Source organism: Bos mutus, chromosome X (assembly GCF_027580195.1).
Source record: "Bos mutus isolate GX-2022 chromosome X, NWIPB_WYAK_1.1, whole genome shotgun sequence".
Lineage (NCBI taxonomy): Eukaryota > Metazoa > Chordata > Mammalia > Artiodactyla > Bovidae > Bos > Bos mutus.
Genome location: NC_091646.1, coordinates 109,748,572 through 109,767,740, shown reverse-complemented (window position 1 = coordinate 109,767,740; position 19,169 = coordinate 109,748,572). Strand labels below are relative to the sequence as shown.

General features: G+C 45.8%; 1 protein-coding gene across 10 annotated transcripts in view; it reads right to left on the bottom strand.

The window, feature by feature from the left end:
- Nucleotides 1-19,169, bottom strand: part of TMEM164 (transmembrane protein 164) — a 178,481-nt gene that overhangs the window by 26,278 nt on the left and 133,034 nt on the right. For 9 of the 10 annotated variants that reach the window (XM_070365706.1, XM_070365715.1, XM_014481455.2 and 6 more), the window contains one exon: nt 7,394-7,472. The exons of the other annotated variant lie outside the window; for it this stretch is intronic. In XM_070365706.1, the coding sequence (XP_070221807.1) occupies nt 7,394-7,472 (79 nt within the window). The remainder of the gene's footprint in view (nt 1-7,393; nt 7,473-19,169) is intronic. 10 annotated transcript variants of the gene reach the window in all.

Genomic DNA, 19,169 nt, shown 5'->3' with positions numbered 1-19,169 from the left:
TGAGAGGAACACATAATTCAAGGACGAGGAAATCGAATGCCAATTTAAACATGTATAAAGAGGCTCAGCCTGACTCAAAGTAAGAGAAATTCAAATTAAAAGTGGATCAATATACCATTAGTTTTACCCATCAGATGGGAAAAAAAGTGGAAAGTTTGGAAATATACTCCTTTGGTGAGGCTGTGTGGAAACAGACACTCTTCCACATTGCTAAGAAACATTTAAATTGATAGAACTTTGGGGGGTTTGGAATTATCCATCAAATTTACAAACACATATACTCTCTAATTCAGCAGTTCCACTTAGGGGGATTTATCCTTTAGATACCCTTGCATACTTGGAAAATGGTATTATAGATTCAAGGTCATTCAGCACATTGCTATTTATATTAGCAAGAGGCTGGAAACAAACTGAATGTCTACCAAGAGAAGAAGGAATAAATAAATTAAGAGCATTGTAGTCTTGTGTCTAAAAGCTACGCAAGTTGAGTTTAAATCCTGGGTCAGCCACTTACTATCTGAATACCAGTTTCCTCATCTACAAAACAGAGGTAACAGTAACACCTACCTGAAGGACTGTGGTGGGGATTCAATGGGTTAATGTTATGTGAGGAGCTGGAAACAATGTCTGGCACCTGTCACAGAGGCGCTTTGGAAAGGCGGATTGAAAAGGGTCAGGTAACCTTTTATTTCTTTTATTAAGGAAGAGCTGATTTACAGTATCGTACAAGTTTTAGGTGTACAACGTGTGTGTGCTTAGTCACGTCTGACTCTGTGCGACCCTGTGGACTGTAGCCCGCCAGGCTCCTCTATCCATGGGATTCTCCAGGCAAGAATACCGGAGTGGGTTGCCACATGCTCTTGTAAAAACATGCCCCTTTCCTTCAGAGTGCAGAGGTCAATTCTAACTAAACATTCATTTGTGTGATTATTCAATTCACACCTGGCTCCTCCCACAACATTATGAATTCTATGAGGGGAGGGGTGGGATGGTGTCTGATTTTCACTCAGGAGGGCACCCCAATGGCCAGCATAGAGCCTGGTTAGAAAGAAGGCACATATAAATATGCTGCTACGGTTTGAATGTCTGTGTCACCGAAAATTCATGTGGTAAAATTCCAACCCCCCAACATGAAGGTATTGGGGGCTGGGACCTTTGGGAGGTGCTTAAGCCATGAGGGTGGAGCCTGGGAAGTCTGAGATAAAGTCACCAGCATGGTCACCTTCTTGTGAGGCGCCTCTTCCTGGCTCATAGCTGGCCCCTTCTTTTATAAAAGACACACTAAAAGGATCCCTCCTCCCATCCACCACATGAGGCCACAAAAAGAAGGGGCCAGCTGTGAACCAGGAAGAGGGGCCTCACAAGAAGGTGAGCACATTGGTGACTGTATCTCAGACTTCCCAGCCTCCAGAACTGTGAGCAATAAGTTTCTGTTTGTAAGCTACCCAGTCAGTAGTATTTGCTGTGGCAGTCCAAATGGATGAAGGCATATGTGTTAGATGCACGGATGAAACCGATGCAGGGGTAGAGATGATTCCCAGGTTCTAGCTGGAGTGACTGAGTGGCGCCATCTGTTGAAAACCACAGGGAGAGAAGCCGGGCCGATGGGAAGATGAGTGCACGCGGGTAGGCTAAGCTGTGATGTGCCTGACACATTCAGGAAGAGATGCAGGAGTGAACTACGTGAAAAGCAATCTCCTAAGACTAAGGGCTGCCAAGGTCGTCCAAGGGCGACCTCATGGCCATCACAGCACAGGCTGGTAGCTAAATGTGTAAGCATGTGAGACCGCAACAGGACTAGCAGAGCAAGAGGTGAGCCCAGAACAGAACTCTAGGGAAATCAACATCTCAGGACAGAGAACTCCTGCAAGAGACTTGGGAAGGCATGGATGGTGAGATGGGGATGGAGTGGGGGGTGGATACTGGAAGCCCTGAGAGTAGAATATTCCAAAAGGGCGTGGTCAACAACGTCCAGTGTAGCAGAGTGCAGGCAGGATAAAGCCTGAGAGACGGTCACCACATTTGGTCACACAGTTGTTGGAAATCTTTAGAAGAGCTGTTTCCATGAAGAGGTGGGCAGTGAGGTAGACGTCTGATGGTGATGTTCTGATGAATGAAAATGAGAGGAAGGCTCATCAGATGTAAACAAGTGTCACTCAAAGTTATATCCTATTCATGACATGATTTCAAGTGGTAAACAGACGAACATTTCTTTAACTTAAAAGTGATATATTTAAAGTGTATTAAAATAGGACTTCCCTGGTGGTCCAGTGGTTAAGAATCCACCTGCCAATGCAGGGGACATGGTGTCAATCCCTGGTCTGGAAAGATGCCACCTGCCGTGGAGCAACTAAGCCCATGCGCTGCAACTACTGAGCCTGCAGTCAAGAGTCCATGAGCTGCAAGTACTGAGTCCACGAGCTGCAAGTACTGAGTCCACGAGCTGCAAGTACTGAGTCCATGAGCTGCAAGTACTGAGTTCACGAGCTGCAAGTACTGAGTCCATGAGTTGCAAGTACTGAGTCCATGAGCCGCAAGTACTGAGTCCATGAGCTGCAAGTACTGAAGCCAGTGCACCCTAGAGCATGTGTTCCACAACAAGAGAAGCCACCTCAATTCGAAGCCTGCACACTGCAACTAGCGAAAGCCCAGGCACAGCAAGTGAAGACTCGCCACAGCCAAAAATAAATAAATAAAATTTTAAAAGGTGTATTAAAATAGATAATCAGTGTACTGAATCCAGGATTTCACAGAGTATCAAGCTTCTCTTAAAAACAAATATATCTTAGGAAAAAAATTAATAGATTTAATATTACATACATAATAATACAGGCAAATACATGGATAAGGCAAAAAATATTATGTCCTAAGAACCGAAATTTAGGAAATATTGTTTGGACTACTTTATGATGTGAGGGGAGGATAAAAGATATAATTGTGTGGAGTTAGTTTTTTAGACTAGGGGAGACTTTAGTATACTGAAAAGCCAGTAGTGAAGCACTGAAAATCCAGGCACTGATAAACACGTGACCAATTGAGGGATAGAGGTTCCAGAGGAGGTGGAAGGGATGCAAAGGAACGACAACAGGGTGTGACTGGCCATGGCCACGAGCAGGAGGAACACCACTCCCTCCAAGATCAGAGGGAGGAACGTAAGGATGGGTGTGGGTAGAGTGGAGAGAAGTGGTTGAGGGAATTCCCACCCGAAAATCTCTTATTTCCCCAGTCATTTGTTGGGGGAATATCTACTGAGAGTGGAAAGGACTGGAAGTTTGGGGAGGGAGGCAAAGCTTTGTCACAAGATTTCTGAGGTCAGTGTGTAGAGACACAGAGTGAGTGAGTGATGGTGCTGACAGCACAATTATAATAGAGATCGTGGAATTTCACTGACCCAAATCTCAAAGAGTTGAGAAGGTTTCTCACGAGACTAACAGTAGGCACTGGGATTGGACACTAATTTGAGTGCAAAGGACAAGGGAGTGAGACATGCTCAGAAACTGGGAAAGGGAAAGTTCCAGTAACTTGTCATGGTGGTACAGCTGATTTGGAGAAAAGGGGAGGTTGGAAGAAGCACAGATTTGGGTCAAATAAAAGGACATAAACGCTTATGATCTCGGAAGAGTTTTAGGGGAAAGCAAGGTCCTGAAGGGGGCACAGAAGTCACTACAATTAACAAGCTCACACACTGAGAAGCTGGGGGTGGGATGAGCAGTCCTCACCAGAAGGTTCTCAGGATGCTGGCTAGAGCGGTATTGAAAATAGTGAGAGAGCCATGGGCCAAAGGTAGCTAGGAATGCAGGGGAAGTGACCAAGAGGTTCAAATGGTGGTGGTAATCAAAGAAAGAGGTAAAGAGGATGGGAAAGAAAAAGGCACCCACACATAAGGCAGAGACTAAATAATGGTCTGGAAGAGACAGTGGAGAGATGGGTGGCATATGGGGCTGAACAGAGACAACAGCCTCAGTTAGAGGGTTTCAGGCAAGAGATGGGAGGACTTTGTGTTTTGTGAAGAGCTGAGGGTGGGGTTATAAAACATGTAGTTCCGCATTTCAGAGCTGACAGGAAAGGAAACAGAAACAAAGAGTGTGGCTGGAGGAAGGAGGAAGAAAAGAGCAGTGTGGACAGGAGAGGTCATGTTTACTACAAAGGTGCCTAATGGCTGTAGCAATGAGGAGAGAGAGATTCCCATTAAGCAGGACCTTGCCTTTCAGGGACACAGGGCTCCTTGGCATGGGGGGTACTGGAGAGGAGAGCTAGTCTCGCCTTGGGTAAAAACTTCTGAACCACTTATTTCTAGAAAATTACAAGACTTCTATTAGGGAAGAGAAGACCCAAACTCTCAGCTTTTTGATTTCCAGGAAATCCTCTTCCCCATGTCCACTCCAGTTCCATGGCCCCTCTGCAAGGCCTACATCAGGCTCGTCCTAAGGTGAACAGGAAATCCAGATGTTTGCCACAAATGCTCATGATTTCCCCCAAGTGAACAGCAGATGGCAGCAAAGAGCCAGAAAAGAAGCCGAGAGCACACAAGAACCCAGAAATGGTAAAGCAGGGAAGGTAGAAAGGCTTCAGAAATCCTATGACACTCTCAGTTGTGTCTGTCCTCTCAAACAGGCACTCCTTGTGGAAGGACTGGGCCTGTCTGGTTCGTCTGTGATTCCCTGGCACAAATCCTCTGCACACAGTAGGTATTGAACAAGCACAGGCATATGTCAGAGTTACTGCAGGTTCGGTTCAAGACCACTGCCATAAGGCAAGTTATATGGATTCTTTGGTTTCTCAGCACATATCAAGGTTACGTTCATACTATACTGAAGAACTAAAGAGCCTCTTGTTCAAAGTGAAAGAAGAGAGTGAAAAAGTTGGCTTAAAACTTAACATTCAGAAAACTAAGATCATGGCATCTGGTCCCATCACTTCATGGCAAACAGATGAGGAAACAATGGAAACAGTGACAGACTTTATTTTGGGGGGCTCCAAAATCACTGCAGATGGTGACGGCAACCATAAAATTAAAAGATGCTTGCTTCTTGGAAGAAAAGCTATGACCAACCTAGACAGCATATTAAAAAGCAGAGACATTACTTTGCCAAGAAAGGTCCATCTAGTCAAAGCTATGGTTTTTCCAGTAGTCATGTATGGATATGACAGTTGGATTATAAAGAAAGCTGAGCACTGAAAAATTGATGCTTTTGAACTGTGGTGTTGGAGAAGACTCTTGAGAGTCCCTTGGACTGCAAGGACATCCAACCAGTTCATCCTAAAGGAAATCAGTCCTGAATATTCATTTGAAGGACTGATGCTGAAGCTGCAACTTCAATATTTTGGCCACCTGATGCGAAGAACTGACTCACTGGAAAAGACCCTGATGCTGGGAAAGATTGAAGGTGGGAGGAGAAGGGGACGACAGAGGATGAGATGGGTAGATGGCATCACCGACTCAGTGGACATGAATTTGAGTGAACTCCAGGAGTTGGTGATGGCCAGGGAGGTCTGGCATGCAAAGAATCGGACATGACTGAGCAACTGAACTGATACTGCAGTCTATTAAGTGTGCAATAGCATTATGGCTTAAAAAAACCAATAAACTATTTTCTAACAAAGATATATACATTGCTGTTATGTTTTACACAAAACATGCCTAGCACAGCATCCTGCACACAGAAAACACTCAATGAAAAGTAGGCATTGATGGTTATACTGTGGTTGTTATTACTGTTACTATTATTACAGCCTCTTTTCAAGGCCAGGCACCAGAGGAGAAGGGAAAGACTCAGGGACAGTGTGTGAACGCACAAATTGGATCTAACAGAGTGTGTATGTATAAATTTGAATCCCTTTCTTAGCTTGTTTCCCCCAAACAGTGCAGCTATAGATTCAATAGAAGGCTGCAGTGGAGTCAGCCACTTCTAGAAAGTGTAGCTTCCCAGATGGGATTTTTTGAAGAGGTGGGGGAGATAAAGGCTGCTATCAGACCACTCTGACTCAGCCAACCAACAGACTTTTATAATGCCTCAGAATACAAATAGGTTTAACTAATATCTGTGCATATCTGGTCAGAACTTGCATCCCACACCTCAGGAACCATGAGTGGTGGGGGTCTGGAGGCCTGGGACAGCTTCCTGTCTGGTTCCCTTCAGAATGACTGTACCTCTGAGACTTACATATTATTAGGAAGCTCTTTCCTAAGAAATGGCATAGGTCACCTGGATATGGAAAGTCAGACTTCTCTTAAAGCTCAGTCAGGAAAAAGGGTGTGTTTAGAGCAAATTAAAAAGAAGTACTCTTTGACAATGTGAGCCCCCATGTGGCAGCACAGGTAAAAACAGCCTCAAAGAATACAGCTAGAAGACTCCTAATTGACAGAAAGCAGGGAGTCTTGACTCCATGGAGAGCAACAGTTTCCATCCTCCTACATGACCCCCAGTTGATGGGTACTTAAGGCTCCCTCGTGCTGGGAGTTCTTAAAAATTTGCTAGAATTCCTGAGTTAGAGGAAGCACAACTTCCCAACCATCTCCCAGAAGGCTTTAGAGTCCATGTGGCTTTATGGAATTTTTCAGAAATGAAACCCCTGCTGCCCTGGGTGAGGTTAGTCTCCCAGCAAAGTCCCAGGAACCAAGATAGGGAGGCTGGTGGCTCAGACTAGAAGAGGTTGACTTCCAGGTATGGGGCCTTTCGGGAAGGTCAGAACATTAAGGAGGAGGTGGGGTCTCACAACTAGTGTAGAATGAGTGAACTCCCCTTTCCTTTAGTCTAACCCAACAGAAGGAGGGGATCATTTAAGGGTGGTTGTGAGGTCACAAACAGATCAGCCTCTTGACCAGGTCGGTGGTCTCTCCCTTTGATCAAATGAAGGTTTCCATGGTCTATTTTACATGAAGGTCGCTGGCTGCTCCTTCACCAGCCTTTTCCCTTAATCCCATAATCCCAAGTTCCTGGACATCTTGCCCCTTTCAGTATCTTTTCTGCTTCAAAGAGGATGGATATAATGAGCAAAAGCACAAGGTCCCTCTACCCTCTGCTGCATGCTGAGGCAGGGAGAAGGCAAGAGCAGAAGTGAGTGACAGAGTGTGGGCAAACTCTGTCCATGCAAGCCCAAGGCCACCATGGACAAACAGCCTGAGGCCTCGGCCCTGGGACAGGCTGTCAGTGGTCCTGAGCTCACGCACACAAAGGATGAGAAACCACCAGGCTCTTTGCAGGCCTCATCTGTGCCCATTTTCCCACTGTCTGGTCTCTGGCATGAAACATGCTGCAGAGACTCAGTCAGGGAGCACCTCAGGTTTCTGATAAGACACCCAACAGGTTGTGACCCCCCTCCCCACCCCACCAAACAGAAGAAGAGAAGGTAGGTGTGGAGCTGGCACAGGGATGGGGTTTGCTGGCCTTACCTCCTTTCCAAAGCAGGTAGATGGGCACCACGTAGAGCATAACATGCTGAATGTAGTAAATCTCCAATTCAAAGGGGAGCTGTAAGGACAGGAGGGAGAGGTGTTTCAGAGCAGGAAGCACTCATTCTAAGAGATTCTCGGGTTGAATGCCTGCCCTCCTCTCAAGGACCCACAGCTTAGCAATCCCACACACTTCAACCAGTTCAACTCCCTTCACAATTAGAGAAGAAACAATGAAATGACTATACCTATGACCTAGGCTGGTCTTCCAAAGTTCATTTTGTGGAGACAGTACTTGGAAAATGCTCCACTCAGACAGGGTGGTTAAAAATTTAAGAAAGGTTAAATACAATCTATTTCCTCCTCCCTTGGAAATTCATCATGTAGGTTAGTGGTAGATTAAGGACCTGCAAGTAAGAAGACTGCTTAACATTGTTTGGCATTTCCTAAACTTGTTTAGCCAGTGCATTTGTTTAAAAAAAAAAAAAAGCACTTAGTGTTCTGCAGAATATACTTGAAGAAACACAGCCTTACATCACTTCCTGCTCCTACTGAATAGCTGGTGAACTACTTAAAAGTTTATGTCTCATTGGACAAGAAGAACATACAAGGTAGGATTTATTATTCCCTGTTTCCAGATTTAAAGGTACTGATTGCCAAGTCTGGTTAAGTCTTGATCCAAGAATAAAGAGTTTCTCCACTGGATACTTGGGGTCAGTCCAGGGTTAGCCCTAATTTTGGGCAAAGACTAAGCAGCTGGGCCAATTCTGGCATGTCTTGCCAAAAAAGAGTTATCCCCACCCTTCATCCAACCAACACGCTCATTCATTCACTCTTGCTTCCCATTTTGCTCAAAATGGAAGCTCTAAATTACCGAAGTGGAGTGTGCTTTCAACCTGGCACGGGGACCGTGCTTCAGCGCTTGGCAGCGGATGGAGAGTGGAAACAGCTGGGCAGCTAACTCAATTCCGGGAAAAGAACTGCAGCCGCTGGCGAGAGGCCTGGCCTCCAGGGCTTACACAGCCCTACACACACAGACACACACAGATACACACACCCCCCACCAAGGGGAAGCCCAAGGAAACAAGGACACCCAATGCAATGATCAGCTGCCTCCCTACGAGCGAGCACAGAACCAAGCCTGTGAGCTCATGAGAGGACCCAGTTCTGGGCTCCCCATGCCCAGGAAGCCAAGGCCTTGTACCAAGGAGTGAAACCAAAAGATGGCAGAGCTCCCAGACTGGGAGCTGGGAGGACTATGGACCCTGGCTCTGGCTCCTGAAAATAAAACCCACGCAGAAGGAAAATTTCCCACTGACCCAGATGATTATTTTGTACTCAAGGAAATGTAAAATCCCAGAAAAAGAAACAAGGTTCCCAGTGGGTCTGCAGAATAGGGTCGTGGGGTTTCACAGTGAGTGAGCACCACCAGCAGGAGCTAACTCTGGACGCCTAAGAGGTCCGCGGGGGACCCTCAGAGCAATGTTGTCTGGGATCAACCTACTATTAATAAACTAACTGACTTGATTGCAGTCCCACAGAGAGCAGGCAAAAGTTTTGGGAAGGCTCGACTCTCTGGCTGTTAAGCTGAACCTTCAGGTGTCTAAGTGACTAGAGCTCTTCCTGAAATGGGGTCTGGGGCCGCAGGATGCTTGCCCACTGCAGGGAGCAGAAAACCGGGCAGAGGGCCGGCAGCTCCTGGTCCCAGCCAGGTCTCCAGGCAGCACCCCTGCTTAACTCCCAGACTCAAGTGTCATTTACCCACCTGGACTCACGGGGCCCCCTGACTTCCCCTCCCTCACACCCCTTCTGGAAAGCAGACTCCCCACCTGCACGTCCAGGGAGGCAGGTCAGCGCTGTGGCCGCAAGCACAGACTCTGGAGTCCGTCAAAGCCCTGTTCTCAATTTGATTCTGCCGCTTAATAGCTCCATGGCCTTGGGCAAGTCAGTTAACCTCTCTACCCCACTTCTGGCACTGGTAAAATTGAAATGAGAGTGTTGTAAAAATAAATTTTTGAACAATTTTACTAGAACAAACATTTGTAGAGTCCCTATTGTGTGCCAGGAACCATTAAGCAATTTGTTCACTATCAGTTCACCTATTAATTCACCTGTGCTGCTCCCATTAACTCCATTTTAGAGATGAGAAGCTGAGGCACAGAGAAGTTAAGAGAACTTACCCAAAGCACACGACTACTTGGTGACGCAGCCCAGATTCAAAGCCAGGCAGGCTGGCTCTAAGTTTCCAGTCTTAGCTTGTAGACTCTGCTACCCCACACCCTGCTCCTTCCCTCCCACAAAAACGCTAAAGCCTGGGACATACGCAGCGCAAGGGAGATGCGCAGGGGCAACGGGGGTGCGCAGTGGAGATGCGCAGTGGAAAGGAGACCCTGGTAACAAGTGGAGAGGTAACAGAAGCACATTAGGAACAGCAGGATCAGCAATTGTCCTTCACCTGGGGACAAGGCCCAGTCCCTCCCTGTTCATAGGATCCCCACCCTCATGGCCTGCTCTGCCCCATGTGGCAACAGGCTCCACATCACACAGTGGCCAAGCTTGGCCTCCAAAACAGACCTCCCAGCTCCCACTGGAGCTCTGGAGACATGTCAGTCACAGATCTCAGCTGGGCTGCCCAGGAGACTGCCCCCATCAACAGTGTCTTTCCTGCCTGCTTCTCCTTCTATTCCAAGAGTTCTCTACCTCAGAAGGCCACAGAGAGTGTTCAACTAGGCGTGGCCACCACTGACAGCCAAGGCCAGGGAGAGGAACGGAAGGGGATGAAAGAGAAGGAGAGCAACATAAGAAAACCATTAAGTGGCAAGAAGAAGAGAGCTGAAGGCAAGCAGGAAGCTAGCTACCAGTGGTCCTTTAATAACAAAGAATATTTAGAAAGTCCTTGCGTGCCATGCCCTGTGTTAAATGCTTAAAATGTGTTATCTCACTTAATTATTGTAAGGTTGCTGTGAAGCAGGGACTATGGTCATCCCCATCAGACAGATAAGGAAACTAAGGCACAGAAAGGTTAAATAACATCCAAAGAAGAAGAGGCAGGGCAGCAATGGGGATAAAGGACATACAGCAATTGAGCAGAAAAAAGGCAGCTTGCTTTACAGAGCACCAAACCTGAGCCCAGGAACTTTGTCATGGAGTCTCCCCTTTCTGTTTTCCGCATTTGATAAACATTATCTCTAAAATGTCATACTTCCCCCAGAAGTTCTATTCGGCTAATTCATCTCTGCCCTCTAGAATGGACATCTGGAGCTCCACTCTAATGTACATATCAGCTATATATGTCCTTTTCAGCTGGGGGATTCCCAGGGCTTTAGACAAAATGTCCTATTATTGCAGTTGAAAGCCAAAGGCAATAAAAACTTTTTCAGCTACATAGGTTGTAAGGTCCTTCTCATGTCCAAGTCAACACCTTTTTTTTTTTTTTTTTCTTTTTTTAAGAATTAAAAGAGCAGACAGGTAAAGTTCTCCAGGCTTCTGGAGTCGAATTGCCTGAAACATGAAGGGAATGGGCTCCATCCATGGAGAGATCTAGGGCCTCCTTCCTCCAGACCTTCCACCCTGACAGCCACACACCCACACTCTGCTGTGGAGATGACCCAACCCCGTGTGCCCTACAGCCCGTCCCAGTGTGCCCTATGTCCCAGGTTCCTTTTGCCACCATAAGAAGCCCAATACTCCCAGGTCACCAGCCAATGCATGAACTCTAATCCCCACATGGCTTTCCACAAATTCCCAAATCCAAGACCACCTTCCACTGCTCCCCAGTGCTTGAAATCCCTCCCCTCTATCCTCTGGAACCCACTAACGATCATTTGCAAAGCCCCTCGATCTTCAAACTCTTTTCTGAGCAGTCAGTTCCTTCACCTTCTTACTGTGACGAAATCCTGGCCCCTTCTCTGAGGACATGGCTATCTCTACAGCCCCCTCAAGTTTGCTTTCCCTCCCATGTCGCCTTGTAACCCTGGGCCAAGAAGACTCCTGTCTGCTCCCAGAACATTCTCTCTACCTTCTTTCTAACCTCTCCCTGGGTCTGAACCTCATGTTATCAGACTCTCCCACCCTCTACTGTTCTTGTCGTACTCATCCTATGGACCCTTCCTTCTTGCTGCTTTCCAATCTGCCTTTGTCAAAACTTCTGTGTTTTCAATATTTATCAAATACCAGTCTGTAATGCTTTGACCTCCATTCCCCTTGAGTTTTCACCTCCGTCTCACCTCAGCCCTTTACTCCCACGGTCACACCCGCCACTACCAACACCTGCAGCCCTTCCGTAAACTCCGTCACGCACTCCCCTCTGCAGCCACCACCAGTCTACCCAACTCACTCCACGCCCCTCACATCCTCCAGCTTCACTGGGACCTACGTCTGTGGACCCTACCACTGTTCTATTGGCCCTCACAAGCTCATGTCCTCACCTCTTTACTTGCCCATCACTCCCTTCCGTATGTTCTAAACCCTTTTCCCTACTTGCCTTGAAAAACCATATTCCTGGTTAAACTGAACTCTCTGCCCTCACGTTCCTCTGCTATGCAAGTAAGCATGGTTGGAGAAAAATGTAAAACTATGCTGTTAACTCTTAAAATTCATAACTGTAAATTTTGAGTGGACCCTTAAAGCAACCTTATAATCCAACTACATTCCCAAGTCCATGCACTCTCATCTCTCCTGGATGATTCCTACCCTTATTTTCACAACTTCTGCATTCATCAAACCTTTCCCCATCCTCCCTCTCAGCTAGTGGCATGGCTCTCTATTTCACTGGGGAAAAGGGAGCAGCTGGAAGAGAACATCAACAAGCTCCCAGCTTCACATCACCCTCCTCCCTATACCATCCCATCACTGCCTCCTCTGCCACTGCTCTGCAGGAACCAGCCATGCTCCTGGCTAAGGCTAGTCCCGGGTTCCCACACTAGATTCTTTCCCCTCTCACCTACTCAAGGACACACCAGCAATTGTCCCATTTTCACTAGATCATTCCCATCAGAAAAGAAACAAGCTACAAAATCTTTCAACTAAAGACAAAAACTTGATCCCATTGCCTCCTCCAGCTGTCACCCCCATATCTTTGCTTCCCTCAATAGCAAAACTCCTCAAATGGCTTGTGTCTCCTCACTGCCATCATTTCCCCTCCTCTGAATTATCCTTCCATCCACTCCAATCACATTTTCACACCCACCACTCCCCGAAATTGCTTTGATTGAGGTTACCAATGACCTCTATGTTCCTAATTCCTCTACATACTGAAGGAGCCCAGAACCACATCCTTGGCTCTTTTTTTCTCCCTACTCTCCACTGGATAACATTATCCAGGTTCCTGGCTCTAAACACTTATCTATATACTGATGACTCCCAAATGAGTATTTCCAGCCTAGAGTCATGCTGTTAAGACTGAAATTCTAGGACTTCCCTGGTAGTCCAGAGGCTAAGACTCCATGTTCCCAATGCAGAGGGCCTGGGTTCAATCCCTGCCCAGGGAACTAGATCCCACATGCCACAACTAAAGATCCTACATGCCACAACTAAGATCTGGCACAGCCAAAATAAAAATATGTTTTTAAAAAAGACTGAAATTCTAGCTCCATCATTTAGTTGCTATGCACCTTTGGGCCAATCACAATCTTGTAAAACAGGAATGACAATAGTACCTACCTCATCAAGTTGGGATAAAATTTGGTGAAATAATGCATGGAGAGCTCCCAGTCCAGTGCTAGAATATGATATATATATCATATACACACACACACACACACACACACACACACACACACACTCAATAAATGCTAGCTGTTGTTATCACCCTCCTCTTCAACATCAATGCAGCCAGTGAGTACTGAAACCAGGGTCTCAACTCTGGCTCACAAGACTAATGCCAGGTCTCTCTGGGTCAAAAGTTGGAGCTCATTTCATCCCATTATTCCACCCTGGCAAGAGCCTCCAGCAAGAGATGGTGACCAACCTGGGCCAGCCCACAGCCCTAAGCCACAAATCACTATTTCATCAGATGACTGCTAGGATAACTTTAGCTTGCCATCTCAATCCATTTTTGGGCCCACCTTTAAGTGACTTTCTCCTGGAGACTTCTTTATTTCTCAAAGAAATTTCAACATTGCTCTCCTCTTCTCACCCATGACAGTCCCATTCTTACACTCAGTGAACCAATTGAAAAAAACAAAAAAACAAAAAAAAAACAACCATTTACTGAGACACTCCCAGGTGGCAGGTAATGTGCCCAGTTCTGAGTATGCAGCCATGATGAAGACATAGTCCCTGTCCTACAAGAGTTCACAGTCTAGTTGAGAAAGCTCATAGACAAAGAGATAAGGTCAGCACAGCAGAATAGCATGGAGGGAACTGTAGATCAAGCATTGGATTTGGTCTGATTTTTTTCTTTAAAAGTTAAGGGATGGTCCTGTACGATGTGCAAGGGATACTGGTAGAGGCAGGCAGACCAGTTAGCAGCTGGCAATAGCAATATCAAAATGAAGCTTGAGGGACTTGCCTGGTGGTCCAGTGGTTAAGAATCTGCTATGCAATGCAGGGGACATAGGTTCTATCCCTGATGGGGGAACTAAGATCCCACCTACCTGGGAGCGACTAAGCCCATGCACCACAACTGCTGAAGCCCACATGCTGCAACTAGAGAGTTCGTGTGCTGCAGCGAAGATCCCACATGGTGTAAATAGGACCCAATGCAGACAAATAAATGAGTATTTTTAAAGAATCAAACTTGGAGGCAGAGACAGCAAGAGAACATAGGACGGGAAGGTTTGAGAGAAGGTAAGGAAGTTGAATCACCAGAACTAAGTAACTGATATGGATGGGGGTACACAGGAGTAAGAGGAGAAGTGAAAGAGACTCCCAGGCTGATAGCCTAGGTGGCTGGTGGGATGTCGGGGCTTCTCTCTAAGGTGGGGACTACAATCAAGGAAGCAGGTTGGAGGAAGAGAGGCATAAGAAAATAAAGTGAGACCAGGCTGAATTTGTGAACCCAGTAGGAAAACCTGGTGGAAATGCTAATCAATCAGTGGGAATGTGGGTCTGGATCTCAAGGAGGCTGGAGAAGATGAGAAGAATTGAAAGGCGAATGATATACATATATGTAAAACGCAAACACAAAAAAGGATGAAATTCTAAAAGGCAATAAAAAGGCTGATATTCTCTTTACACACCCCAATACAACACCTTATGCAGCCCACTCTACAGACCCCTGGTTCATGGTATTCTTTCAAGGGTGAATGGGTGGCAAGAAATGGAAGTCGTAACTCCAGGGGAATATCAATAGAATTGGGAGAGACCTGAACATAGTTACAGATGAAGGGAAGGAGCCAGTGGGAGATGCAAGATGAGGAAGCAAGAAGGGCAGGAGGCACTGGATGGTGACAGGTACTGGAAGTGGGCAGGAGGGCTGGGACCCAGAGCACATGGAGATGAAGAGGGAAGGACAAGTTGAAGTGAGAACAGCTGTAAGAGGGAAGGACATGCTGGGAGTAGAAGTGGCTCATGAGCCAGGGGGCCCCACTACCTGGCTGGGAACTTGTGTTACCAAAGGATCCATGGCAGCTGATGAAGTGCAGACTGAAGATGGTTGATTACAAACAGAGGACCCTGGTCTCAACTCAGGTCCAGACTGCAGCCTCTCCAAAGAAATCAGGGGATCAAATCGGATCACTATATGGTCTGAATGCCTGTGTCTCCCTCAAATTCATGTTCGATGGGATGGTATTAGGAGGTGGAGCCTTTAGGAGGAGATTAGGTCATGATGAAATCAGAGGCCGAGAGCGCCCTTACCCTTCCCACCCTGTGACCCAGAAGAGGGTCCCCACTTGACTCTGCTGGTACCTGGATCTCAGATTTCCAGCCTCCAGAACTGTGAGAAATTTCTGAGGTATAGAAACCACACAGTTCATGGCATTTTCTTAGAGGAGCCTGAACAGACTAAAACAATAGTCTGCCTTCAAGGGAAAAGGCTGCAGCCTTTGGTAATGTTCCAACCAACCAAGCTGGGCTTTGAAACACTTTATCTTCATTAACTGACCACAGACTTGGACTGTGGCTACTGGCGCTGCAAATTCCTTGGGACTAAATACCACTCGTTAGAGGAGCCCCAAAAGGAATGCCCACAACCTAAAATCAACCACAGTGCATTCACAGAACAGAATACCATGCTATGAAAAACAACAAGGTGCCCTGACAAACGCTCAGAGAAATCCAAATCTGGAACATTCTGCAAAATGACCCAGACTCATCAAAATGTCAATGTTATGAAGGAGAGGGTGTGTGTGGGGGGACTGTCCCTAGACTTTCAAAAAGTAAAATTAACAAAACCTGATGAGATACACAATCAAAACCAAACATGAAAGTCGACTTGATCCTGATTTTAAAAAGAAAAGTAAAAAAAGACATCCTTGGAATGAGTTGGGGAAATTTGAATAGAAAGAGCTTATTAGATAAAGCAATATTACAGAATACTGATAGTTTTGTTGAGTGTGATTATGGTATTGTGGATATACAAGAGAATGTCTTTTTCCTTGAGAGCTGCAGGCTGAAGAATTTAGAACTGAAGTGTCAAAATGGCCACAATCTGGGGGGAAATGATTCAGCAAACATAAACAGAAAAACAGAGACAGTGAATAAGGAAAACCGGCAACTGTCAAATCTAGCTTGAGGGTATATAGTCGTTGTTCATTATACTTTTGTGTTTCAACTCTTCAGGATGTTTGAAAAATTTTATAATAAAAAGTTGGGAAATTTTTTTTAAAGTAAGTAAATTTAAAGAAGGTAAATCTATATGAACTCATATGGCAAAGTAACAAATACTTGCATATATAAATAAAGTTGTATACATAAAGATGTTCACTGCAACATTATTTGTGATAGCAAGAAGTATCTAATAACAGAAAAGCTAACTGAATGTCCACTGGTAGCTGCTGCTGCTGCTGCGTCGCTTTAGTCGAGTCCGACTCTGTGCGACCCCATAGACGGCATCCCACCAGGCTTCCCGTCCCTGGGATTCTCCAGGCAAGAACACTGGAGTGGGTTGCCATTTCCTTCTCCAATGCATGAAAGTGACGTCGCTCAGTCGTGTCCAACTCTAGCGACCCCACGGACTGCAGCCTACCAGGCTCCTCCATCCATGGGATTTTCTAGGCAAAAGTACTGGAGTGGGGTGCCATTGCCTTCTCCGCCACTGGTAGAAGAGTCATCAAAAAAAAAAAAAAAAAAAAAGTACTCTGGAAGACTAACTCTGCAACCACTTACAAAAAAGGAGGTATAACCATTTATAGTCAAAACTGAGCAAATCTATTGAACAAAGCATGATCCTTTTTGTAGAAGAAAAGGGGCTGATTAGTTTTTGTACTTTTATGATTTTTTTTGATGTGGACCATTTTAAAACTCTTTATTAGATCTGTTACAATACTGTTTCTGTTTTTTATGTTTTGTTTTTTTTGGCTGTGAGGCAAGTGGGATCTTGACTCCCTGAGTAGGAATCAAACCTGCACCCTGTGCATTGGATAGGTGAAGTCTTAATCCCTGCACTGACTGCCAGGGAAATTCCAGTCTTCGTACTTTCAGATGTCTGTCAATGAATACAAAAAGGACTGGGATGATATTTACCAAACTGAGCAGGGGAACAGGACTGGGAGGACGGGCTGCAATAGGGAAGGGGAGACTTAGACTTGGTTTCTAGATATTTGTATAGTTGGATTTTTACGTATTCATTTATTAATCATGTAGCTAAAAGTTTAAAAGTCAAAAAGGAAAAGGTCAAAAGAGTAATGTACCTCTTAGCAGCAATTACCTCTGGGGAGTACGCAGGGAGAACTTTCATGTTATAGTCTTATCTCTATTGCAGGAATCCTTAATCAAGAGGTTGCATTAAGCTATTACGGAGAGGAGGAGAAGAACTCCCTCTCTTAGAGTATCTGAATATGTTCTAGACCCCCTCACAAGTTCCTTGTTCTCACTTTATCTTCCCTTGTGACCCAACTCCTACCCCCAGTACAGACAAGCTACCCATGGCCCTACCAGGCACGTGGAACTTCATCTTACATTCAAGGTCTGATGTGGACCATAAAGAAGGCTTATCATTGAAGAGTTGACACTTTTGAACTGTGGTGCTGGAAGAGACTCTTGAGAGTCCCTTGGACTGCAAGGAGATCAAACCAATCAATCCTAAAGGAAATCAACCCTGAATATTCATTGGAAGGACTGATGATGAAGCTGAAGTTCCTAGTCACCTGATGCGAAGAGCCAACTCATTAGAAAAGATCCTGATGCTGGGAAAGATTGAAGGCAGGAGGAGAAGGGGATGACAGAGGATGAGATGGTTAGATGGCATCACCAACTCAATGGACATGAGTTTGAGAATACTCTGGGAGATGATGAAGGACAGGGAAGCATGGTATGCTGCAGTCCATGGGGTTGCAAAGAGCCAGACATGACTGAGTGACTGAACACCAACAACAAAGTTCTTGGGTTGGTTTTACAGTTGTTTATAGTATTCTCCATGAATAAATAAACATACTTATGAATAAAATTAAAGCATGCCATGTATGGATCAATGTTGAAATTTGTTACAAATCAAGAATTATAAATATGATTTATTTACAAATCTCTGTCTAAAAGAAAAAGGATAGGGGTTTCATTAAATGACTTGTCCAAGGTCTCAAGGCTGAACCAGAATGTGAACCCAGGCAACTTGGCTCCAGAATGCATGATCTGAACCACAGTTGTCTGTTGTCTATACCAGGCTGTTCCTCTGATAGAAAAAAAAAATGGGGTCTACTATGCAACCTAGACAGCATATTGAACAGCAAAGACATTACTTTGCCAACAAAGGTCCGTCTAGTCAAGGCTATGGTTTTTCCAGTGGTCATGTATGGATGTGAGAGTTGGACTGTGAAGAAAGCTGAGCACCGAAGAATTGATGCTTTTGAACTGTGGTGTTGGAGAAGACTCTTGAGAGTCCCTTGGACTGCAAGGAGATCCAACCAGTCCATCCTAAAGGAGATTGGTCCTGGGTGTTCATTGGAAGGAACGATGCTAAAGCTGAAGCTCCAGTACTTTGGCCACCTCATGCGAAGAGTTGACTCATTGGAAAAGGCTCTGATGCTGGGAAGGATTGGGGGCAAGAGGAGAAGGGGACGACAGAGGATGAGATGGCTGGATGGCATCACTGACTCGATGCACATGAGTTTGGGTGAACTCCGGGAGTTGGTGATGGACAGGGAGGCCTGGCGTGCTGTGATTCATGGGGTCGCAAAGAGTCAGACACGACTGAGCGACTGAACTGAACTGAACTGATGAAGCCTGAAGACCTGACCCAACACCTAGCTACCAAGATACAGGCACTATCCATCCAAGACCCCAGGGGTCTCCGAAGTCCCGAATCCAGATTTACTACTTCTTTAGACTGAGCCAGAGCTCAAATTTCATGTGGAAGAAGGAGTGTAAGCATTGAGTACACAAGAAGGTACTTCAGGACTTAGAAGTCCAGCCCTGAACATGTCATTTGACTTTCTACTCAAGGATGGAAAGTAAATATTTGCACGGCTCTCTCCACAGAACTCTGCAGAAAGGCTAATGACAGAGATTGTTCAAAAGGTCTACAAAGGAACCAGGGCAGCTCCAAGTCAAAAGACAGTCAGCTTGTATACAGAGGCCAAGCCACAACTGCAGAATGATGGTGCCAGGGCTGGCCTTCCTGCTCGGGGTATGTGACAAGCGGCCCCAAGAGGGCCTTTAGCACCACTGACAGGAACAA